The 18,895-nt window shown below is 43.9% G+C and overlaps 1 protein-coding gene across 1 annotated transcript; it reads right to left on the bottom strand.

The window, feature by feature from the left end:
* Nucleotides 1-1,608: 1,608 nt before the first annotated feature.
* LOC150012991 (spermatogenesis-associated protein 31D1-like) lies at nt 1,609-12,499 on the bottom strand. The gene is made up of 6 exons (XM_090275203.1): nt 12,351-12,499; nt 11,113-11,365; nt 10,298-10,343; nt 9,670-9,733; nt 5,847-9,387; nt 1,609-1,716 (listed from the first exon to the last, which is right to left on the bottom strand). Exons 1-6 carry the CDS (start codon nt 12,497-12,499, stop codon nt 1,609-1,611), a joined length of 4,161 nt encoding a protein of 1,386 aa, XP_090131329.1.
* Nucleotides 12,500-18,895: the final 6,396 nt, after the last annotated feature.

Raw genomic sequence — 18,895 nt, 5'->3', positions numbered from 1 at the left:
TGCTGCTCGCTCTTCCTTCTCTCTGTCAAATCCCTCCTCTCCCCACAACATTTTAAATTATTTTACTTGGCCATTGTGCTAGTGCACAGCACAGGGGACCAAGCTCATCCTGATTATGGAGTGGCCTTCTCTTTCGCATAACTTCTAATGGGCGCAGCTATAATTATATTTAGCAATCCATTTATGGTTTTTGTTTTTTTTTAATCACACCGATGGTTACTTCTTCTATGAAACATTAAACATTGTTTTTCCCATTTACTCTGTAACTTTTCACCAAAATTCCTATTGGTATCTCTATAGCTTTTGAAAGAATGTAGTTTGTGTTGCTATTGTATACGTACATATTTCATGTCCCCATGCCAGCTGATCCTCTAACAGTTACCCACTACAGCTGCATTATGTGGGTTATAAACTGCTGAGATGAAGTCCCGTGTCATTTTCTTACTTTCCTTGCCTGCATTCCCTCTCTGTGTCTAAGGAATCGATTTTGGCCCCAGACCCCTTCCTCTCCCTCCCATATGAAGATGTTTTACCTGTAATGAAGCTCCGTTCTTTGCATGTCTTCTGCTGCGTCACCATAGTCTCCAACCAAAGCAAGCAGCACTTTCAGCCTCCCCATCTCCCTCACCCTCCCTTCATTGCCAGAGGTGTCTCTGTTCAGAAAAATCCCTCCACTTAGCTTGTACCTGTGGTATTGTTTTCTTTTCTTTTCTTTTTTCTTTTTGAATTTATTTAGTTTTTTCTATTACAGTTGTCCCACTTTTTCCCCTATTGCTCCCCACACCCTGCCCACCCCTTCTCCCACAGCCAATCCTCACCCTGTTGTCCATGTGGTATTTTTTTCTTATAGCTAGTCTGCTCCTGACTGTCCTGAAGGTCCCTAAGACTCAGAGCCATAAAAACACCCTTTAAAATATAAGACAAACTACACCAAAAAATTTTCCACGTGAGAAATCATTATAAAAATGGCACATTGAATACGTTCTTCAAAAAATAATCTTGTCGTAAGAAGGCTAAGAACCTGATATAGATTAAAGGAGAATAAGGACATGTGACAACTGAGTGCAGTATGTGCCTCTACACTGAGTCCTGGAGTGGAGATTTTTAAAAAGCCATGAAAGATATTACTCAATAAATTAACAAAAAATGTGACTGGGAGATTAATTAAAAGTTTTATGCCAAATATTAAAGTACTGAAGGCAATAATTGTACTATATGTAAAAGAATCTTTTTTCTTAAAAAATATACAGTAAATATAAAGTACATGATGTGTGAACTCAAGTATGCAGGCATGCATGCATATTTTTCATATATGTGTGTGCATTCATATATAGGGAGAAGGAGGAGGGAGGGAAGAAGACAAACAGATATAAAAAGAGACAGGTGAGAAATAACAAATGTGTCAAAATGTTAGCAAATAAATCTGGATAAAGAGTTTATGGTTTTACCAAGCATGCACCTTTTCTACAACATTAATTATTTTCAAATAAATACATTTTTAAAACGGATTGTTTTTCTGAATTTTACCTGACCTTTGAGATTTCTAGCTTTGGCTCCCACAGCTACTACCACCGCCATGTCCAGACCCCAGCAGTGTGCAATCCGACTCTAAATACTCTCTGATTCTGCCCCAGGCAAGAAAGCTGGCATCCACCGTGCACTTGAAGCCTGCTCACTGTCCAAAAGGATCTTATCAACTACTGGAGAAGGTCTCAGCTCCCAAAAAAGAATTAAAGGTTTTAAAAATTATACATAATATAAAACAAAAACAATAAAAACAAAAATTCAAGATGTTTAATGTATGGAACTCCTCATTTCTTGTCTGGTGTCGCTCACCTCTCCTCACCTGCACTCCTGTCTTCCCGAATTGCATTGACATCTGATGTCTTATCCTCTCCTCTATTTGTCCTTCTCAAGTAGTTACTTTTAAAATCCTTTCCTTATCCTAATTTTATTTAAGTACAGTTCATATACTATACAATTCACCTATTTAAAGTATATAATTTCATGGGTTTAGTATATTCACAGATATGTTCACCCCCAGTCAATTTTAAAACATTTTCATGACTTCAAAAAAAAAAAAAAATCTTATAACCTTTAGTTATAATCCTTCTCCTCTCCTTCCTTCCCTAACCTCCAGCCCTAAGCAACCACTAATGTATTTTCTGTTTCTTTAGTTTTCTCTGTTTTGGACATTTCATGTGAATAGAATCATACGTGATCATTCGTGACCATCTTTATTCACTTAGCATAATGCTTTCAAGGTTCGTCCATGTTGTAGCAGGTATTAATACTTTTTATTGCCAAATATATTATATTGCATGGATATGCCATGTTTTATTTATCCATTCATCAATAGATGGACCTTTGGGTTGTTTGCACCTTTTGACTATTATAAATACTGAATACTGCTATGAACATTTGTTTACAAGTTTTGGTGTGGACAAGGAATTGCTGCATCATATGGTAACTCCATATTTGATATTTTGAGGAAGTGCTGGACTATTTGTCAAAGTGGCTGTACCCTTTCTCATTCCCACCAGCAACCCATGAGGGCTCCACTTGCTCCACATTCTCAGTGACACTTACCTGACTTTGTCATTCTAGCCATTTCTTTGTGTGTCTGTTGCTATATCACAGTGTTTTTGATTTGTATTTTTTCTGATGGCTAGTGATGCTGAGCATCTTTTCATCCCACCTTTTACTATTAATGGCATTTTGGGAAGAAACAGATCAGTGTGTCTGATCTACTGTGTTTAAGTCATTTCCATGTTTAACAGGAAAAAAATTTCTTCTTAACATTTGAAAACACATATAGTGATGCCAATTCTGTAGATTTCTACTTCTGTACATTTAGCATGTAGGCCTAGTTACTGCGTGATTAAGGGACAGCAATATTGTGCACTGGATTTACTCTATAAGATTACTGCTTGCATGAAATTGAGGGAAGAATTCACTCAAATGGCTCTTCGGGGCTGGCTAGAAGGCAGAGCAGAACTGATTGCCAAAATCTTTAAAAGCTTGCTACTGTTTACATCTGTGGTGCATAAGTGTGTTCTACATGTGATAAATATGAAATAAAAATGAGAACTCTGACATGGACACCTAGCATGTGTCCGAAAGATGGATGGCAAGATGTTTCAATGGGCTTTTCCACTTTATTGTATTGTAAAAAGGGATGTATTACACAGACGAGAGGTAATTGTGGAAGTTGGGTGAGGGTACATTGGAAGATACATTGTTCTAGCTGCTCTTAGGCATGTTTAAACATTTCTGTTTTAACAGGCTTAAAAAAATTAAAGATTGTGGTTATCTCATAAGCAAGGGTGCATCAGTCTATCCTCGCCCAACAAGATGGGCATTTAGGTGTCTGTCCACGAGATGATTTCAAGAAGTGTCATTCCTTTGATATTGGGAAGGAACAAGTAAAGGAAGAATGTGAAAAGTGTTGTTGGAAAGTTCCCATCTCATGGCGTATAGCCCAGTTCACCTGCTGGGCATGTGGAGATGCCTCAATGTGAGGCCAGTGAGATTTGAAACAGATTTGAGTAGCTTTGGGGAGAGAATGGACTGAAGAAACAGGGACCTAAACTCCATTTTTTTTTTTTTTTTTGTTCTTATGTTAGTCAGCATGGGATCATTATTTGTGGAATGAAAGAATAATTTCCAGTAGTTCAGGGGCATCAGTAGAATCGATTGTGAGATTTTATCCAAGAGTAAGCCATTACCTATAGAAAGATATTTCTGGAAAATCACAGACTTGAAATTTTGCCAGACAGGAAGAGTGAAAGGGAACTGGGGTGGGGGCCATTGTACAGGAGCTTTTTTAAATGTTAGTAACCAGAAAGACCATCAAGTCCACCTTGGTGAGGAAAGAAGACAAGGGCTTTGTGGATTGACAGCGAGTAAGTGGAAAAATGTATGTCTTGGCATTGAAAAATTAACAAGGGGCACCTATGATGGGAGGATAGGGGAACAAGGCCACAGGGTGGAAGGTCGGATTGCATTATTCCTGATGGCTGAGGTGTTCCTGGGAATAAGCCCTACAGTGTGGCAGTAACTGCACTGGAGGGGAGGCAAAGGGCCCTAAGATGACATGACGTAAGAGCTGGGAGGCTGGGTCATTGGCTGCTTGATGCACATGGATGTTAGAGTCCTCCCCTGCCTGCTCACCTCCTCAAGTTCCCTGCCCCGTGAGCCCTATTCCGCAATTTTTCCCCAGTAGGACTTTCACAAAATCTGCATATTTTTTTCTGTGACACCAAGCTTCCAACATTGTACGGTCAATGTCATCAGTCTGGACAAGAAGATACAAATGTGGTAGTGAGAGAGGCTGTGCTGGACATCTGGTTTTTGTATTTAATTATTCTTTACCCTCTGGATTCACAAGGCTTGCTAGGAAAACTACCTAAAGTGCTCACTAGGACATTCATTCCATTTTTGTGTTTCAGTGTATGAAAGTGGAGATGGCTTCCCTCCAGACTGCTATAGTAAGGGTATGTTGCAGGTTTGGCAAAAAAAAAAAAAAAAAAAGCATTCCATGCAGGTCTGTGGTGAGCCCTCAAATATCCGTAACCCCAGTGCATAGCCTAGAGCTCACTTCTGGTTTGTGAGCTGCTGGTGTTCTGGGAGATTATAGCACCACCAAAGTCATGAATATCCGAGGTGGCATCTCCACCCGGACAGGAGGGCTGTACACACTAAGGGCAAGCTCCTGTATATTTCCTTCAAGCACGGATGGAAGGCAGCACCAGCTCCCCTTTCCCAAAGGCAGGGATGCCGTGCAAATACTGCTTTACTTCTCAAGGACAGCCCACGAACTCTGGGTGTGAGGCATCAGTATGCTGTGCGGTGCTCTGCTCAGCCACGGCAGATGGAGCTGGGGTCGGTGTGAGGAAGCCGGGAGCAAGACAGGGTCCCTGTGTGGGGCTGATGAAGCTTATAGACCTTTGTCCACCCACGAGGTCACTCTCCCCCTCTTCATTTGTTCTTACTTCCTCATTCACTCTAGGGTATCTTGTCCTTACTCTCAGCTTTATTTTACCTTGGGAGGTAGGTGTCTGTCTGGTTAACATTCCTACCACTGATAGCTGAGTGGTGCTTTTGCTCAGGAAAAGAAATGTCATCAATCCTGCAGCCTGAAGAAATGTCCAGAGATGGGAACCACTTCCCCAAGGTGACCTTTGGTAGATATATGTCAGTGTCAAGGTTAAAATATGCTTCCCTAACACATGAACATGACCCACCAGAAACATATGGAAGCAGCGTTTGTGCTGTTCCTAGACCCTACCCCAACCAGCCCAAGATCCACTGCAGCAATATCGCCCCAAACACTCCCATTCAGGGTTCACCCACTTGTGGCATTTTCTGATCATGGACTTCTAAATAATGATTAAGCCACTGTCTCCTCTTCACTAATATTTTCTAAAATATTCTGTCCTTGACCTTTTCCAGATACAGAAGGCCTGTCTTCCCTGCTCTTCTCAAGGATACAAAACCTTCCCTGAGGGGAAGGTGTGGGCTTCTGTCCACATTCATTAAGGCTAAGCTACGAGGAAGGAGACAGAGCTCATCTCCTCAAACTTCGTCAGGGAGGGAGGGGGTTTTCGGGGAGGGTATGTGATATCTACTTCTCTACAAGTGCTCCAGGGACTGGTCACTTTGGAAGCCAAAGGAAGCAATCAGTAGGAGCTGAACGAACTCCTTCTTTTCTTTAAGCACAAGCCTGGAGATACCCAAAACCCATGCCCCCAACACAGTACAGAGGAAAGACAGCACTATTAGCAGGGAAACATTTATTAGGCAAATCAATATTCTCCATAAGGAAGGAATTGCCTGGAAATTACAGAATAGGATTTACTGTCTAAATCACAGGCACAGATCTCTACACACAAGTGCCTTCTGCAGTGGTGAGAGCAGCAGGAGGTAGTGTGAGGCCTGCAGGTGGGGCTCGGATGGGTCACAATCCCCCTGGAGGGCACAGATTGGGGCTGCTTCTGATGAAATTGATGGTCTTTTAATGCCCCAACTTTCTGGGGGTGTCTGTCCTCATTTCTGCTCATAGAGCTCTGGCCAGGAAAGATGGCTGTTTGGCGGGAGGACTTACAGGAGGGGGCCCTGGAGTGGACAGGCTGCGCCTGGGCCCGCACTGCTGCCTTCTGCTGATCTGTCCCCAGCTTCACTGCCGAGGGAAGGGGCTCTTGAAGGCAGGCGGTAGCTCCTGTGGGCTGAGGTCCCACTTTCTCCTCAGGGAACTTCCCGAGTTCTAAAATGGCTCTCTTTGCGTCCATCATCCCAGTAAAGGTTGCTCTCCTTCTAATTGGGCCTCTGCTCTGCACAGATGCTATGCAGCTGCCCTTTACCTGGGGGTCTTCTTGCTTTGTGCTTTTCACCTCAGGATTATGCCATTTAAAAAATGATTTGATTTTATTTATGAAATTAGTATCAGGAAGAGATTGTCTCTTCTGTGATAGGGTCTGGGAAGACTTGCTCACAACCATCTTCTGAGTAGAATCTCTCACTCTTCCAGGTTGGGATGCTACCAACCCTGCATCCCCTGCACCAAGCTCTTCTGATCTGGGGCTTGTGGGACTCCCTTTCTCTGTAGCTGGTGGCAAATTCTTATTCTGGCACAACTGGACCCAAGGCTCCTGCTGCTGCTCCATACTGGCTCTTCTCTTCTCCAAATGGACACGCAGCACCTGGGAAAGTCCCATGTCCAGCCTGGGGACACTCTGAGCATGAGGCAGGGAGGCTTTGTTAGTCTCATGGGACACGTCAGTGGGTTTGCCTTGGGCCTGTCTATTCTTTCTCGTCTCCAGCTTAAACTCGAACTCATCAGTGAGTTGCTTGTTTAAGTCTGAAGACGTAGGATCTTGGGGAGCTGGTGTTTTTGGTGGGGGCACTTTAGTAGTCACCGTGGTTGTTTCTTTGCTCTCATTAACATTTATTCTTCGGGAGATTCCCGGCTCGTTGGTTGTGAAGGTGTCACTGGTTTTGTTTTGAACACCATTCAGCTCCTCAGCCTTGACTGTCTCCCCGGACACGGTGGGCATGGAAGCAGGTTCTGCTGTCCCCTCCGTGCTTTTGCCCAGTTGCATTTCTGCTCTGTCACTGGAATTCACACTCTTGCCCTCTGGCTCATGGCTGGCCCCGGCTTGCCCTGTAGGCAGCTTTGGCGGGTGAGTGTTGTCTATTGGAAAATGTCTCTGCCTTGCTTTGCCAGTGATGTTGTTTGTGACAGGCAGAACATTTTGTCTGGCTCCGAAAATTTTCTGAGCCTCCTCTACAACCTCGTGTTTGTTATCAGAGGGTGATTGTTTCAGGGTCCCCTGTTCTTCCTCGCCCACAAGTGAGGGGGCAGGGGGAGGAGTATTCAGGACAGTGGCTGTTTCTGTTCTCTTTCCTAATCCATAAAGGATTCTAGGGCTTCCTCTCACGGGCGTGAAGCCCCGAGGTTTGGAGTTCACCTTCGAAATCCAGTTGGTTGAGGAGGAGGAGTGGGAATCATATGAGGAATGGGATGAAGTATCTCTCAGTTTAAAGATTTCCATGGATTCAAGGACCTTGGCAGGAAGGCCCTGTAATGTCTCTTCATGAAACTTGGTAATATGAGCTTCCAGCAACTGCTGTGCTCTGGACACCAGGAAGGAAAGCTCTTGGGATGTGTCCACACAGTAGTCCCTGCCCACTGGTGGTGGCAGACTCCTCTGTTCTATTTTGATGTGGGACTTTACAGAAGGAGTCTCCTCCATAGTGTGCCAGGAACCATGCACAGTCCCAGGGAGCTGACCCTCACTGATATCATCAAGCTTCTTGCTGAGATGTAGTTTCAAGTCATTTTCCAGTTGTCTTGGACTTTCACTCTCCCCTGACACCATTGAATTTACTTCTGATGGACTCATCATGGCTAGGCCTTTCTCAGAGCCATACCCTACGTCCTTACCTGAGGAGCTGTCTGAGTCACTCAACAGATCTTCTGGATCATTCTTTTGGCTCTGCTCCTCATCTGTCCCCGGCTCCTCTGGCCGAAGCATTTCTGAGCCACTCTCATGGAAGCTTCCTGGCTGGCTACTCTGGCCCTTATACTCAGACATCCACGAGAGGCCATAACTGTTCTTTGACTCACATCTGTCTGAGCAATTGTTTGGTCTCATCAGTGACAGAGACTCGTGGATCCTGAGGGGCAGGCCCCTGCTCTGGTGGATGATCTTCCTTTTGAGGTAATTCTCAAATTTCGGTCGAAGTTCACTTCTGAGTAGAAACTCTCCAGGATTGATGGAAACTGAAATATAGTCCTCAGAGGGCTGGCAAGAAGGACAGGTGGGAGCTGGAGCATGGAAGGCTTCTGTAGACTTTTGAACCACAGAGGGTAAGCCCAACAAACTTTCCTGTGTCTTCTGCAATACCTTGCATTCTAGGTGTTGAATTTCAGATGAGCTGATGTGTTCTAATTCATTCTGGGGTCCATGAAATTGCACTCCACAGGCACTATCCTGGGTTATGGGACTGGATGGAGGGATTGGGAGTGGGGGTTGAAGGTGGACCTGTGGTTGGGTCTGAGTGAGAGGTAGGGGCTGGGACTGGGGCAGGGTTTGAGACAAGGGTTGAGGTTGGGCCTTAAGCAAGGACGGAGGTAGGAAATCAGGAAGTACTGGAGGTTCTTGGCCTGTAGGGGCATTGGAGACGCTATTAAAAATAAAGATTGAGGGACAGTCACCGAAGGCATGGCCAGCAGAGGGCAAGGACTCGCTGTGCAGAGATGGAAGACCCCAGAAAAGCTTGTGCTTTAAATGGTCCTCCCCGGTCTTAAGATATGAGTACTGCTGTGCCAAATCATGCTCATCAGGGCTGAGAAACAGGTGGTATCTAGGACCTATAAGTTTGACAGCAGCGTCTCCTCCAGGAGAAGTCTTTGTAGAATAGATGTCAGGAGACTCTTTATGGAAATCCCGTTGTGCCAGGTTTGAAGAGAAAGAGTCTTTGGGTTGAGGTACGGAACTGTGCACTAGGAATCTGGGTTCCAGAGGAGGAAAAGGCTCTGGAGGCAGAGCTTGGCCTGGTGGTGAGGGTGACAAAACTTTACCCAAGGGAGCCCTTTGGTCAGGAGAGAGAAGAGAGGGGGGTGGTGAGAAAGACTCAGGCAGAGGAGGTGGGATTAGGTCTCCCGGAGGGACTGCTGAGAAGGCAGAGGACTGAGTGGATGATGATGACTCAGTCACGGGAGCTGTAGAAGCCAGAGGGGACACAGAGGGAGGAGGATCTTCCAGGGCCTCTGAGACCGGCAGCCGATCGAGCTCAGCAGTTGTGTGATTATACACCTCACAGGAGGGGTCTGGACATACATGTTGATGAACACTGATGGTATCATGATGCTGGCCCAGGGGGCTGCAGGAGACAGGAGGTACAAAGCTGCAGCCAGGACCAGCACAAGGAAAGAAGGACCTATTGGCCTGGTGGGGTGGGGCCACCTGAAGCCTGCTGCCCCTTCATATTGCTCCACATCCATGATGCCACAATGTACTCAGCAGCACTCACCCCAAGGCATTCACTCACATTCTCGTTCCCATGGCAACCTCCTCCCATCACTATGGAAGGTTACACCGAATCCCTGGAATTGTATAGAACATGCTAAAGAGAGACCAAGAAAAGGGGGGAAAGACTAGTCACCTTTTTAGGACAGAACTTAGCCCCGTGTTCTTCTTCTCTTTTCCCCTGTGGTAATATCTTGAACCTGGGAAACCAGGAGAGTGGGTTACACATAATTAAGGTAGACACATAGGTATTGCACAGGGGTCCCTTAATGGGAGACCATTGGGAGAGTAGACTCTGAAAGCCCCAAGAATTAGTATGAAGTCAAATGCTCAATGATACTACTAAGGTCCCCATGTCCACGTTGCTTCATTTATAAAGTACTTTTTATACACATTATCTCATTGGATGCTCAAAACCACTCTGTGAAGCAGAGAGGTCAATGGTTACAACAAAGAGGAATCTGATCAGCCCAAAGCCAAGGTACCTTCACAGAGTCAGGAGACAGGAGTTCTGACTCTGGACATCTACTGGGCAACACCCATTGCCCCGGTCCATGATGCTTCCTACCCAAGGACAGCAGAGCAGAGAATCTGAGAAGTCTCAGGTTCTGACTGTCTTTGCATGAGCCTCCCCTCCGAGGGCTCTTTGTTCTGAGAGGGACTGTATCTACCAACTGCCAGAGAACAGGCACCTGGTACCTCATGGAAAAGAGAGAGAGAGGGGGTCACCCTTGGGAGTTCGGGCGGGACAGGCATAGCCTTACCTCTCAATGTCCCACCTTTCCTTCTCCTCTTGGCTCTGGTCCGACGCTGAGAACAGAAAGAAAAGAATGAGAGGTTGGGACTCACTTCTCTCAATCCTCTCCCTAAGAAACGCAGATATTTATTATTCAAGAATAATGTCTCTCTGAGCCAACAAGCTCATTTTAATTAATAGAACTTTTTTGGTTTTTTGTTTGTTTCTTTGGTTTTTGTTTTTGTTTTTACCAATATTTAAAGCTTTAAAATGTTTTTAATTTTTCCTTCTTTGAAAAGCTCAAGAAAGGCTTTTGTCTGTGAGGGCCACACTGGATATTCTCAGAGGGCCTCTGCTCAATGCAGGCGTATAATCTGAGGCCTACAGTTGCCCATGTTCCCTCACATAGGACCGTGTAACCTGGGATGGAGCCCTGCCTCTCTTCTCAGGGGCTCTGAGAGGCTCAGCACTGCTCTCCTGACCAGCCCAACACAAAGGCTGGGGGCTCAGTGAACGACGTGACTCGTGCTAAAGTGCTGATTAACTCTGGTGTCCTGCAGGGATCCCAAAGTCTCTAAATAACTCGATCGAGAACTAGGGACTCACTGTGTTTGCAATCTTAGCCAGAAACCTGCCACCCCACCCACATGGTGTGTGAGCTTCATGTGGCAACCTGAGTCCTCCCTGGACCCTAACCCTGCCCGGTCCCGTCCCCTGGAACAGTGACGTTCTAGTCTCCCCTCAGACATCCCATCTTTGGTGTCTCTCTGACTCAACCAAACTCACATAAAAGGGGGAACAACAGTAAAGAAACTCTGTTGGGGCTTGCTCAGGGTTCCTTACCTTTTCATTGTGTTCACTTTCCCAGTAGGTTGGGGTAGATGGAATTCCCACCACGCAAATGAAGATTAGGAGGAGCACCCACAGCACACAGATGCAAGTTAGGCTGCGGGTGTCATCTCTAGGTTCTGCGAAGACGTACAGATAAATCTCTTGAAGCACATTCAGAAATAGGTCGAGTCCCATTTTCTGAAAGGCAAAGCTGCTCAACGCAACTGAGCTCTGAGAGGGCAGGCTCTTGGCTTTATTGCCACGCCTGCATCACACGGCATTGAGGAGTCATAAAGGGCTTCAGAGGTGGGGAGGGTGTACCTTCAAGAGGGTGTGTCCACAGCCCCCCCCCCCCCGCCCCCAGCCCAGCAGATTCCCTTCCTCCCTCTTAGGCCTCCAGCTTCTTCTGCCCTACTCTGCTATCCTATTCTCCAATTTGCCTTTTAACATATCACCCATTTACCTTAATGAATGCTCTTCTTGTTTCATTGTAACCAAGATATTACCTGGGTCCCCTTTAATGTTTGGAGACCTTGACTTCAGTCTTTCCATGTCCACTACTTTGCAAGTCTGAAATAGTGCCTGGAAATTTTGCTGGTACCTGGACATTTGCTCTCAGGGTCACATCTGTCCTCAAATCCAAATTACATCAACCCAGGTACAGAACTTAAAGTTCTTTTAGACTTAGTTTTGTGAATGTTAAATAGCAAACTTTAGTTTTTTCAGTAAGTTATAAATGAACAATGAAGTTTAAAATATCAGCCATCCCAGGAATGCATCTCACATAGCTCACATGTATCTCACCCGCAAGTGTTGTAATAAAACCCTCCCTCGAGTGTCTCAGGCAGCCATGGAGGTGGCCGAGGTGGTGGCTGGTAGAGTGAGGTCCCCATACAACCAACTGAGATGCATCACCGCTCAGAAGTCTGGTCCCAGAGTTCAGACTACACTGCGCTGTATTGTCTCCAAGGAGGAGTATTTTCCAAAAGCTCTACTAGAACAATGTGCTGCTATTTGAGGAAGCTCATTGGAGACACATCTTTGGCTTAGGATTCTCATACATTTTCAGTTTTCTAGGGACATTCCCCAGTGCTCTCTCTCACTCCCACCCTGTTCACTGTCCGCGGGCTGGGCCACAGGGGTGCAGCTGTTTTCAGGATCCCCAAAGCTGTCTGGTTTGAATGAAAATGATGTACCCTCTCAGGGCAGCTAGCTCCTCGTTTACTTAGTCATAGATATAACATGCGTACCTTGTATTCATGTTGAGTCTCCCTGGGCTCTCACCGTCATGGGTCCACTGGAATTCTGTGCCATGGGGCTCCCCAAATGCTGTATGTGAACAGGTCGGCCAGGATGGGCAGGTTCTCACGTTGTGCGCATCCCCTCTGCTCATGCACATGCTCCATTGTCTCCTCGGATTTCTCTTACAAACTCTAGTTCAAGATAAAATTATAAGAATCTCAAAATGGTGACGGTGGAGCATTAAACCCAGCGCCGAGGGCTCCTGAGTGTGTCCCCTGTGTGACAGCACAGGTGGTATTCCTGTGACCTGCTCTGCGGCTCGGTTCCCCACCTGGGTTCACATCCTGGTCTTACCACACTTTGTGTGAACTTGAGGGTGATAGCTAATCTCTTGGAAGCTTGGTTTTCTCGTTGGTCAAATAGAAACGCAGATACTGCTTATTTCAGAACCGTTATAAAGCATTTTTACCAGTGTCTATCATAGTACTGGCCAATAGAAATATGTGAGTCTAGAAGCCAGCCCCACATGTACTTTTACACTTTCTACAAGTCACCTTTATAGAGCTCAGGCTCTGATGTTTCTTTTACAGGTCTTAGCTCAGAAGTAACCAATACGGAAAGCCCTTTCCTGACCATTCTGTCTGTAACAGGTAAAATTCTAAGGTGGCCCCATGACCTCCACCCCCCACCCCCACCCCCCGGTTTACTGTCCTTGTGCAGGTGGAACCTGTGATTCAGTGGGATCTAACTCTCATGACCAGGTCACCGTCCTTGACTCTGAGTGGCAATTACCCTGGGTGGGCAGTTGCAGACACTGTCGCTCTGCTTTCATGAGTCCTGCAGCTGCAGGAACTGAATTCTGCCAACAGCACATGAGTTTGAAAAGGACCCTAAGCCTCAGATTCAACCCAATCCTGGCTGACTCTTTGACTACAACCTTGTGAGACTTAAGCAGAGAACTCAGGCAACCATAGGCTTTGATTCCTGGCCACGGATGACGTGAGAGAATGCATTTGTGCTGCTTTAGGCCACGAAGTTTGCGGTGATTTGTTGTGCATCAATAGAAACCTAATGTAATGTCTAAAACACACCCTCTACCAGCATTCTCCATTCCTCTCTCCTGTATTATTTTTCCTCAGAGCACTTCTCCTACCTGAAATCATGTCATGCAATTATTTACTAGTTTAGTCTGGCTGTCCGACTGCATCATAATCTCCACTAGAGAAGGGACTCTGGCTTGTTTACTATTGAATCCCCAGCTCTTTCATGTAGTGCTTGCCACACAACACATATCAATAAATATTTGTTGAGTGAACGCATAAGCAATTATAAATGTGTTCAGTGTTTACATCATTTAAAAAATTCTTATAGGTATACTTCATTTCAAGCAAACTTGGCATGGGGAATCTCAATTTATGTATAAAAGGGATTTTAGTGTTGTTTTTTTTATTTTCTAAAAGAATATAAAATACAAAACAATTTGCCAAAAATGCTACCTAGGTGCAACTTTTTAGAAGTATACGTATTGCTCGAAGCAAGGTAAACCTGGCTGTTTAACAGCTTCATTATAGTTTCTTTTAATAAATGTTATTGTATTTTAACATTGAACATATAGGAAGAGAACAGGGGACAGATAACCTTGACTATGTGCACTTACTTGTTGAAGGACAACTCAGTTAGGAAAGCATATTTATTGAATGGATGGAATGATCAAAGTGCTACCAATGCGATTTGATGGCTCTCACTAATGAAATTACTTTAAAAAATATTTCAGTGATGGCAGTGCCCAGAACAACTTAATGGATTATTTAAAGTAGTGATAATGGTGAATTTTTATGAGTTAAAAATCCATATCCGAATGAAAATGAACAAAATAAACTTGCTAACGCCCAATGTGGTCCTCTATTTGTTCATTTGTGATGCTCGATGACATACTGCGACGCTCATTTTCACTTACTTTTTGAGGGGAGAATGCCACAGGTAAAACCACAAACAGGAGAAAGCAGAGACGTTTGCTGCACTAAGAAGATGAGCCCATTGCAGTGGAGCCCAAGAGTGCTTGTCTGCGCGGGAGATGCCTCTTGGCATCATGGCCACTGTTCTGGGGTGCAGAATTCATGGAGGTGGAGCGCCTTCTACCAGCCACCCAACTATGTCCCCTTGTTCTCCTGCAGTGACCAGCAGCAATGCTGTGACCCCGTAGATTTGTCCTGGAATCCTGAGACATTTCTCACACCACAGAGTTTACGGAAGCACGGAATTGGAGGTGTTGGCTTCACGTCTGGCTTCCTGAGCTGCCTTGGTTAGCCGGCAGCCAGAAGGTGTTTGTCTCACATCCAGGAGGGGCAGCATGAGGTCCGGCGGTGTGAGGCAGCCCTGGGGTGGAGAAGAGCATTCGGGGGCCGGGGAGGGGCCTGACTGTGAACATTCATTCCTATTCCCATACATGAAATAAAATGATTTCTTTTCCTCCAGAAAAACACATGATGGAGGAACAAAGCGTCCTGCAACATCACTGGATGATGGAGGGTGCTGCCTCATCGGAGCAAAAGCTTTTCCTCATGAGGGTCCCAGTAGTTCCCACCGGGGTGTCCCCTGGAAGTCTGGGACACCAAGGCAGGCCTCCCTGGGCAGTTTGCACCTCCAATGTACTGCCAGGGTCACGCTAGCCAGCGCCCCCAGTCCTCCTCACCGGCCTGCTTTAGTTTGGGTCCCCATGAGGCCGCCCTTGGGTTACCGCAGGGCTCGCTAACCGGTGCCCTGTCTCCTTGTTCACGCCCCACCCCAGCCCCAGTCAGCGGCCGCTGGGCTGCCCTGTGGTCGGCCACACTGCAGTTGGAGCACCTGAGCGCTGCAGGCTGCCTCACGCTGAGGCACGTTTGCTCGTGGTTGCTCTCCCCTCTCCTCCCCCTTGCCCTGCGGGAAATGTCAGAAGTCGTTCCAACTCCTCTCTCTATAAAGCTCTTCTTCAAGCTCAGCTGCTGAGTTTCAATTTAGTAGGACACTGCCCCTGGGCTAGGTGCTGGGCCTGAAGCAGGGGATCAGTCCCTGACAAGGGAGGAGTGAGGAAGAGCCACCCTGCCCTAGCGCTCCATGGGCTTCCTTTGTGCTTGCAGTGCTTTGCCTTCACTACCAGTCACTCCTCTGCCTCCCCGCTTAGACTGCACTTCTTGAGGGTGAGGACAGTTGCTAATTCATCTTGAATAATAATAAACGAATTACAATAATAACATAAATTACAATATTAAAGACTCACAAAGGCTTACCATATGCTAGACTTTGTTCTGAGTGCTTTGTGTATAATAACTCATGATAATTTGTTGCTCTACTCGCTCAGTCATTTTGGATGCCATGGCCACACAGCATCCATGCCCACTCAGTGGCATCTACCACCCCCACTGACTAGTACAGTGAATGGCCATTGATCACGCATGCGCATTCCAGTCCACCCTCCTTGGCTGCCAGGTTACATTGATGTTGTGCAGACAATTCTCATTATATTAACAATGGTTGGACTTTTTCAGGAGAGACCTCATATGTATAATTAACCTAGATCTTTTTTGGTGGTTGTGATATGAGAATATGGATAAACTATTTGGGGGCTAAATTTTTAAATATATTTTATGATATCTGATATAATCAGTTTTGTAGACAAAGTATGAATATTTCCAAAGAAGGGGTATTTGTACAAGTTAGCGATTTAATATGCTCCATTATTCAGATAGCCTGAGATTCTGTATATTTTCCTACATGACTTCCCATGAGCTGATATTATTTTAAAATTTCACTGTTTTATTTTATTAATAAATAGAAATAAAGTTTCAATACTGCCATACCTATGCTATTAATTCTGATTTATTCAATATAAAACATTACTGCTATCCTGGTTTAAGCTTTTTTGCTTTAATTTTACCTTGGTAACAATATAAGCATGTTTCCTTGAGTATCCCTTTTCAGCTGTTAATGAAAAACCGCCCTGTACCATCTTAGGTGCCCCTCTCTGTTCAATGGATTGCCGAATGTTGTTTTAAAGCCATTTTGACTTATCCAGACAATGCCTGATGTTTCTCAACCTAGTTATAACTTATTTCATTTCAGTTCTTTAAAAATTATTTAATACTATCTTGCTAGAAAATACTTTGCTTGCTTTTATTATAGTGGTTTGGAAGATAAAGATTTGGTCTAAATAATCATAAATCTAGTAATCTAATAATTAACATATTAGTTTTCACTCTAACAAAATATTAGAAATGCAGTGCTTTTGTTATTTTGATTTCAGATTACTTTTTAATTTTAGGTTATAAATCTCATCAATTTTTATGTAGTTACTTTTTAATAGTTTTTATTTTTATGTATTTAATTATAGGAATAATATTTATGAACTTTAAGTTTTTATCTATAATTTTATTTTTTTAATTAAAAAAATTTTAATACAGCTCAAATCAGCATGTCTGCTTCATTTCAGCTCCTTCACTGCCAATCTTGAGGGCAGGGACTGCTTTAGTTTCTCTGCCTTCTCTTTGTCCCTGATGACCAAGGTATAAAGATATCTGTGGCATTGAATTCTAAACTTCACATTGTCCATATTTTTCTTCATCTTGACAGACTTAGCATTCTTCCTCCCAGCTGTGTGCAGGAAGTTTTTTGAGACCTGGCTATGAGGGAAAAAAAGATCCTTTTCTCTTTTTCTTATGATTTATATATATTTATATTCAATTCTTACTACTAACCCTTTGCTACCACAATTTCCCAATTTTCAGTGATTGCTTCATTCAGTTTTCCTACTTGGATAAAAATGCCTAAGCCATTTTAAACAGAATAAATGCATGGGTAATACATCTGAAATTATCATCTTGGCGGGGTATATGATACTTGTGGCAAGGTCATTTTCTCTCAAATCCTGGTAGGAACATTTCTTTGGTATTTTATTATTGAAATGAAAATATGATATCTTTTCTATTAAAAATGAGTGATTTCATTATGTATTCTTAATCTTCAAAATGTAAATTTTCATTAAATCATGTGTTTGAGTTAATCTGTTTATTTATTTTTCTTATATATTCATGATTCCTCTCAATTCTCAATTTGAGGTATATGCTTCTCAAATTGGGAGTTTCTTTATTAGATCCTTAGTTTTGCTTACTTTCTAAGCAGAATACCTGTCACTTGTAGACTGGCTCTCATCTTTATCAATGGGCATTAATGTCTTCTGCCATTGAACATGCTCTTTCATCTCAGCCCCTTCCATCTTTATTTGTTGTTTCACTGTCCTAGGTTATTAATGCTTTGAACACCGATTTTATGTGTTACTGTAATTTAGTTTTATTAGCCTCTTATTACTTTGGTCTCCTCTTATTTAATACAATAACTATTTATAATCTTGTTTGTATCTAAAGCAGATCCTCGCTACCTTTCCTAAAAATCAGCATATTTTAGGGGTGGAGGTGAGGGGGCTTTCTTCTTAGCACTTTGGTCTCTTTCTTTTGCATGTTGATTTTTGAACACAAAGTATTCTATTCTAATTGTTTGAGGAAGACAGTTTTTGAGGATTTATATCAACTTCCTCATAATTACCTGACTATTGTTTCCCAGACCCAGAGCTGGAGCTGGGCTGTTATGGGGTGACCCTCACAGAGTTCCCGCACAGCCAAGTTTTAGCAAATTCAGAGGCTTCTTCTAGGTATATGCTGATTAAGTTCTCCAGACCATAGAAAGAGCATCCCATACCCTCAGTGGTCCAATGACTTATTTCAGTGGTTGTTGGATTCTAAGGCTCTCACAGTGCAAAACAAAGCTAACTGGAAGATAATTTTTTTCTTTAGTTTTTAAATAAGTTTTTACTTTACAAATGAAGAATTACATTCTGCTTAAAAATCCAAGAGGCATTTTTGCAAGATACAGACAAAAGAAAGTAATGAGACACGAATGAAAAAGACCAGCAGGAGGCTCATAGATAACTTAAAATTTCTTTAAAATTATGGCAATAGGCATGTCCACACATACAAAAACGCTAGGATAATAATGAAAAGAGCAAAATTCAGACAATTTCCTGTTTGCTCAGAGTTTTCTCTATAGTCCATATTCGTTATGTTCTAACTGTTCCAAGGAAAAATCTGATGCAAAAATTTCAAGGAGTTATAGATGTCACCTTTATATCAATTGTTCACAGAGTTTAAAGTATTGTTGGATTATCTGTTTTAGCGCTGAGAGCTAGAATAACAACTCATGGTTCTGGGCTCACATGTTCAAGCCCTACAGCATCTTCTCATGCTATGCACATCTACCTAACCTCAGGTTTCTCTCCTGAACTCCAAGAAAACAACCAAAGAAACATGTGAAGGAGTTCTCATGCTGTTCTCCCTACCTTGCTTTGTTTATATTTCTGAGGTCTCCCAGGAAGTAACAGTGGTGTTAGTAGCAGTGAAGAATTCATATTTGTCATTCGGATTTGGGAGGGCATCTACAGTTTGGCACTCTCCAGAGTCCCTGTGGGGTTTGGCAATGATCATTGAGGCAATCAAGTGCCACCCATAGGAGAGGAAAGGAAAAACCT

This window comes from Furipterus horrens, unplaced genomic scaffold, assembly GCF_987537825.1.
Source record: "Furipterus horrens unplaced genomic scaffold, mFurHor1.1.pri manual_scaffold_4, whole genome shotgun sequence".
NCBI classification, from domain to species: domain Eukaryota; kingdom Metazoa; phylum Chordata; class Mammalia; order Chiroptera; family Furipteridae; genus Furipterus; species Furipterus horrens.
This window is presented reverse-complemented; position numbering and strand designations above follow the sequence as displayed.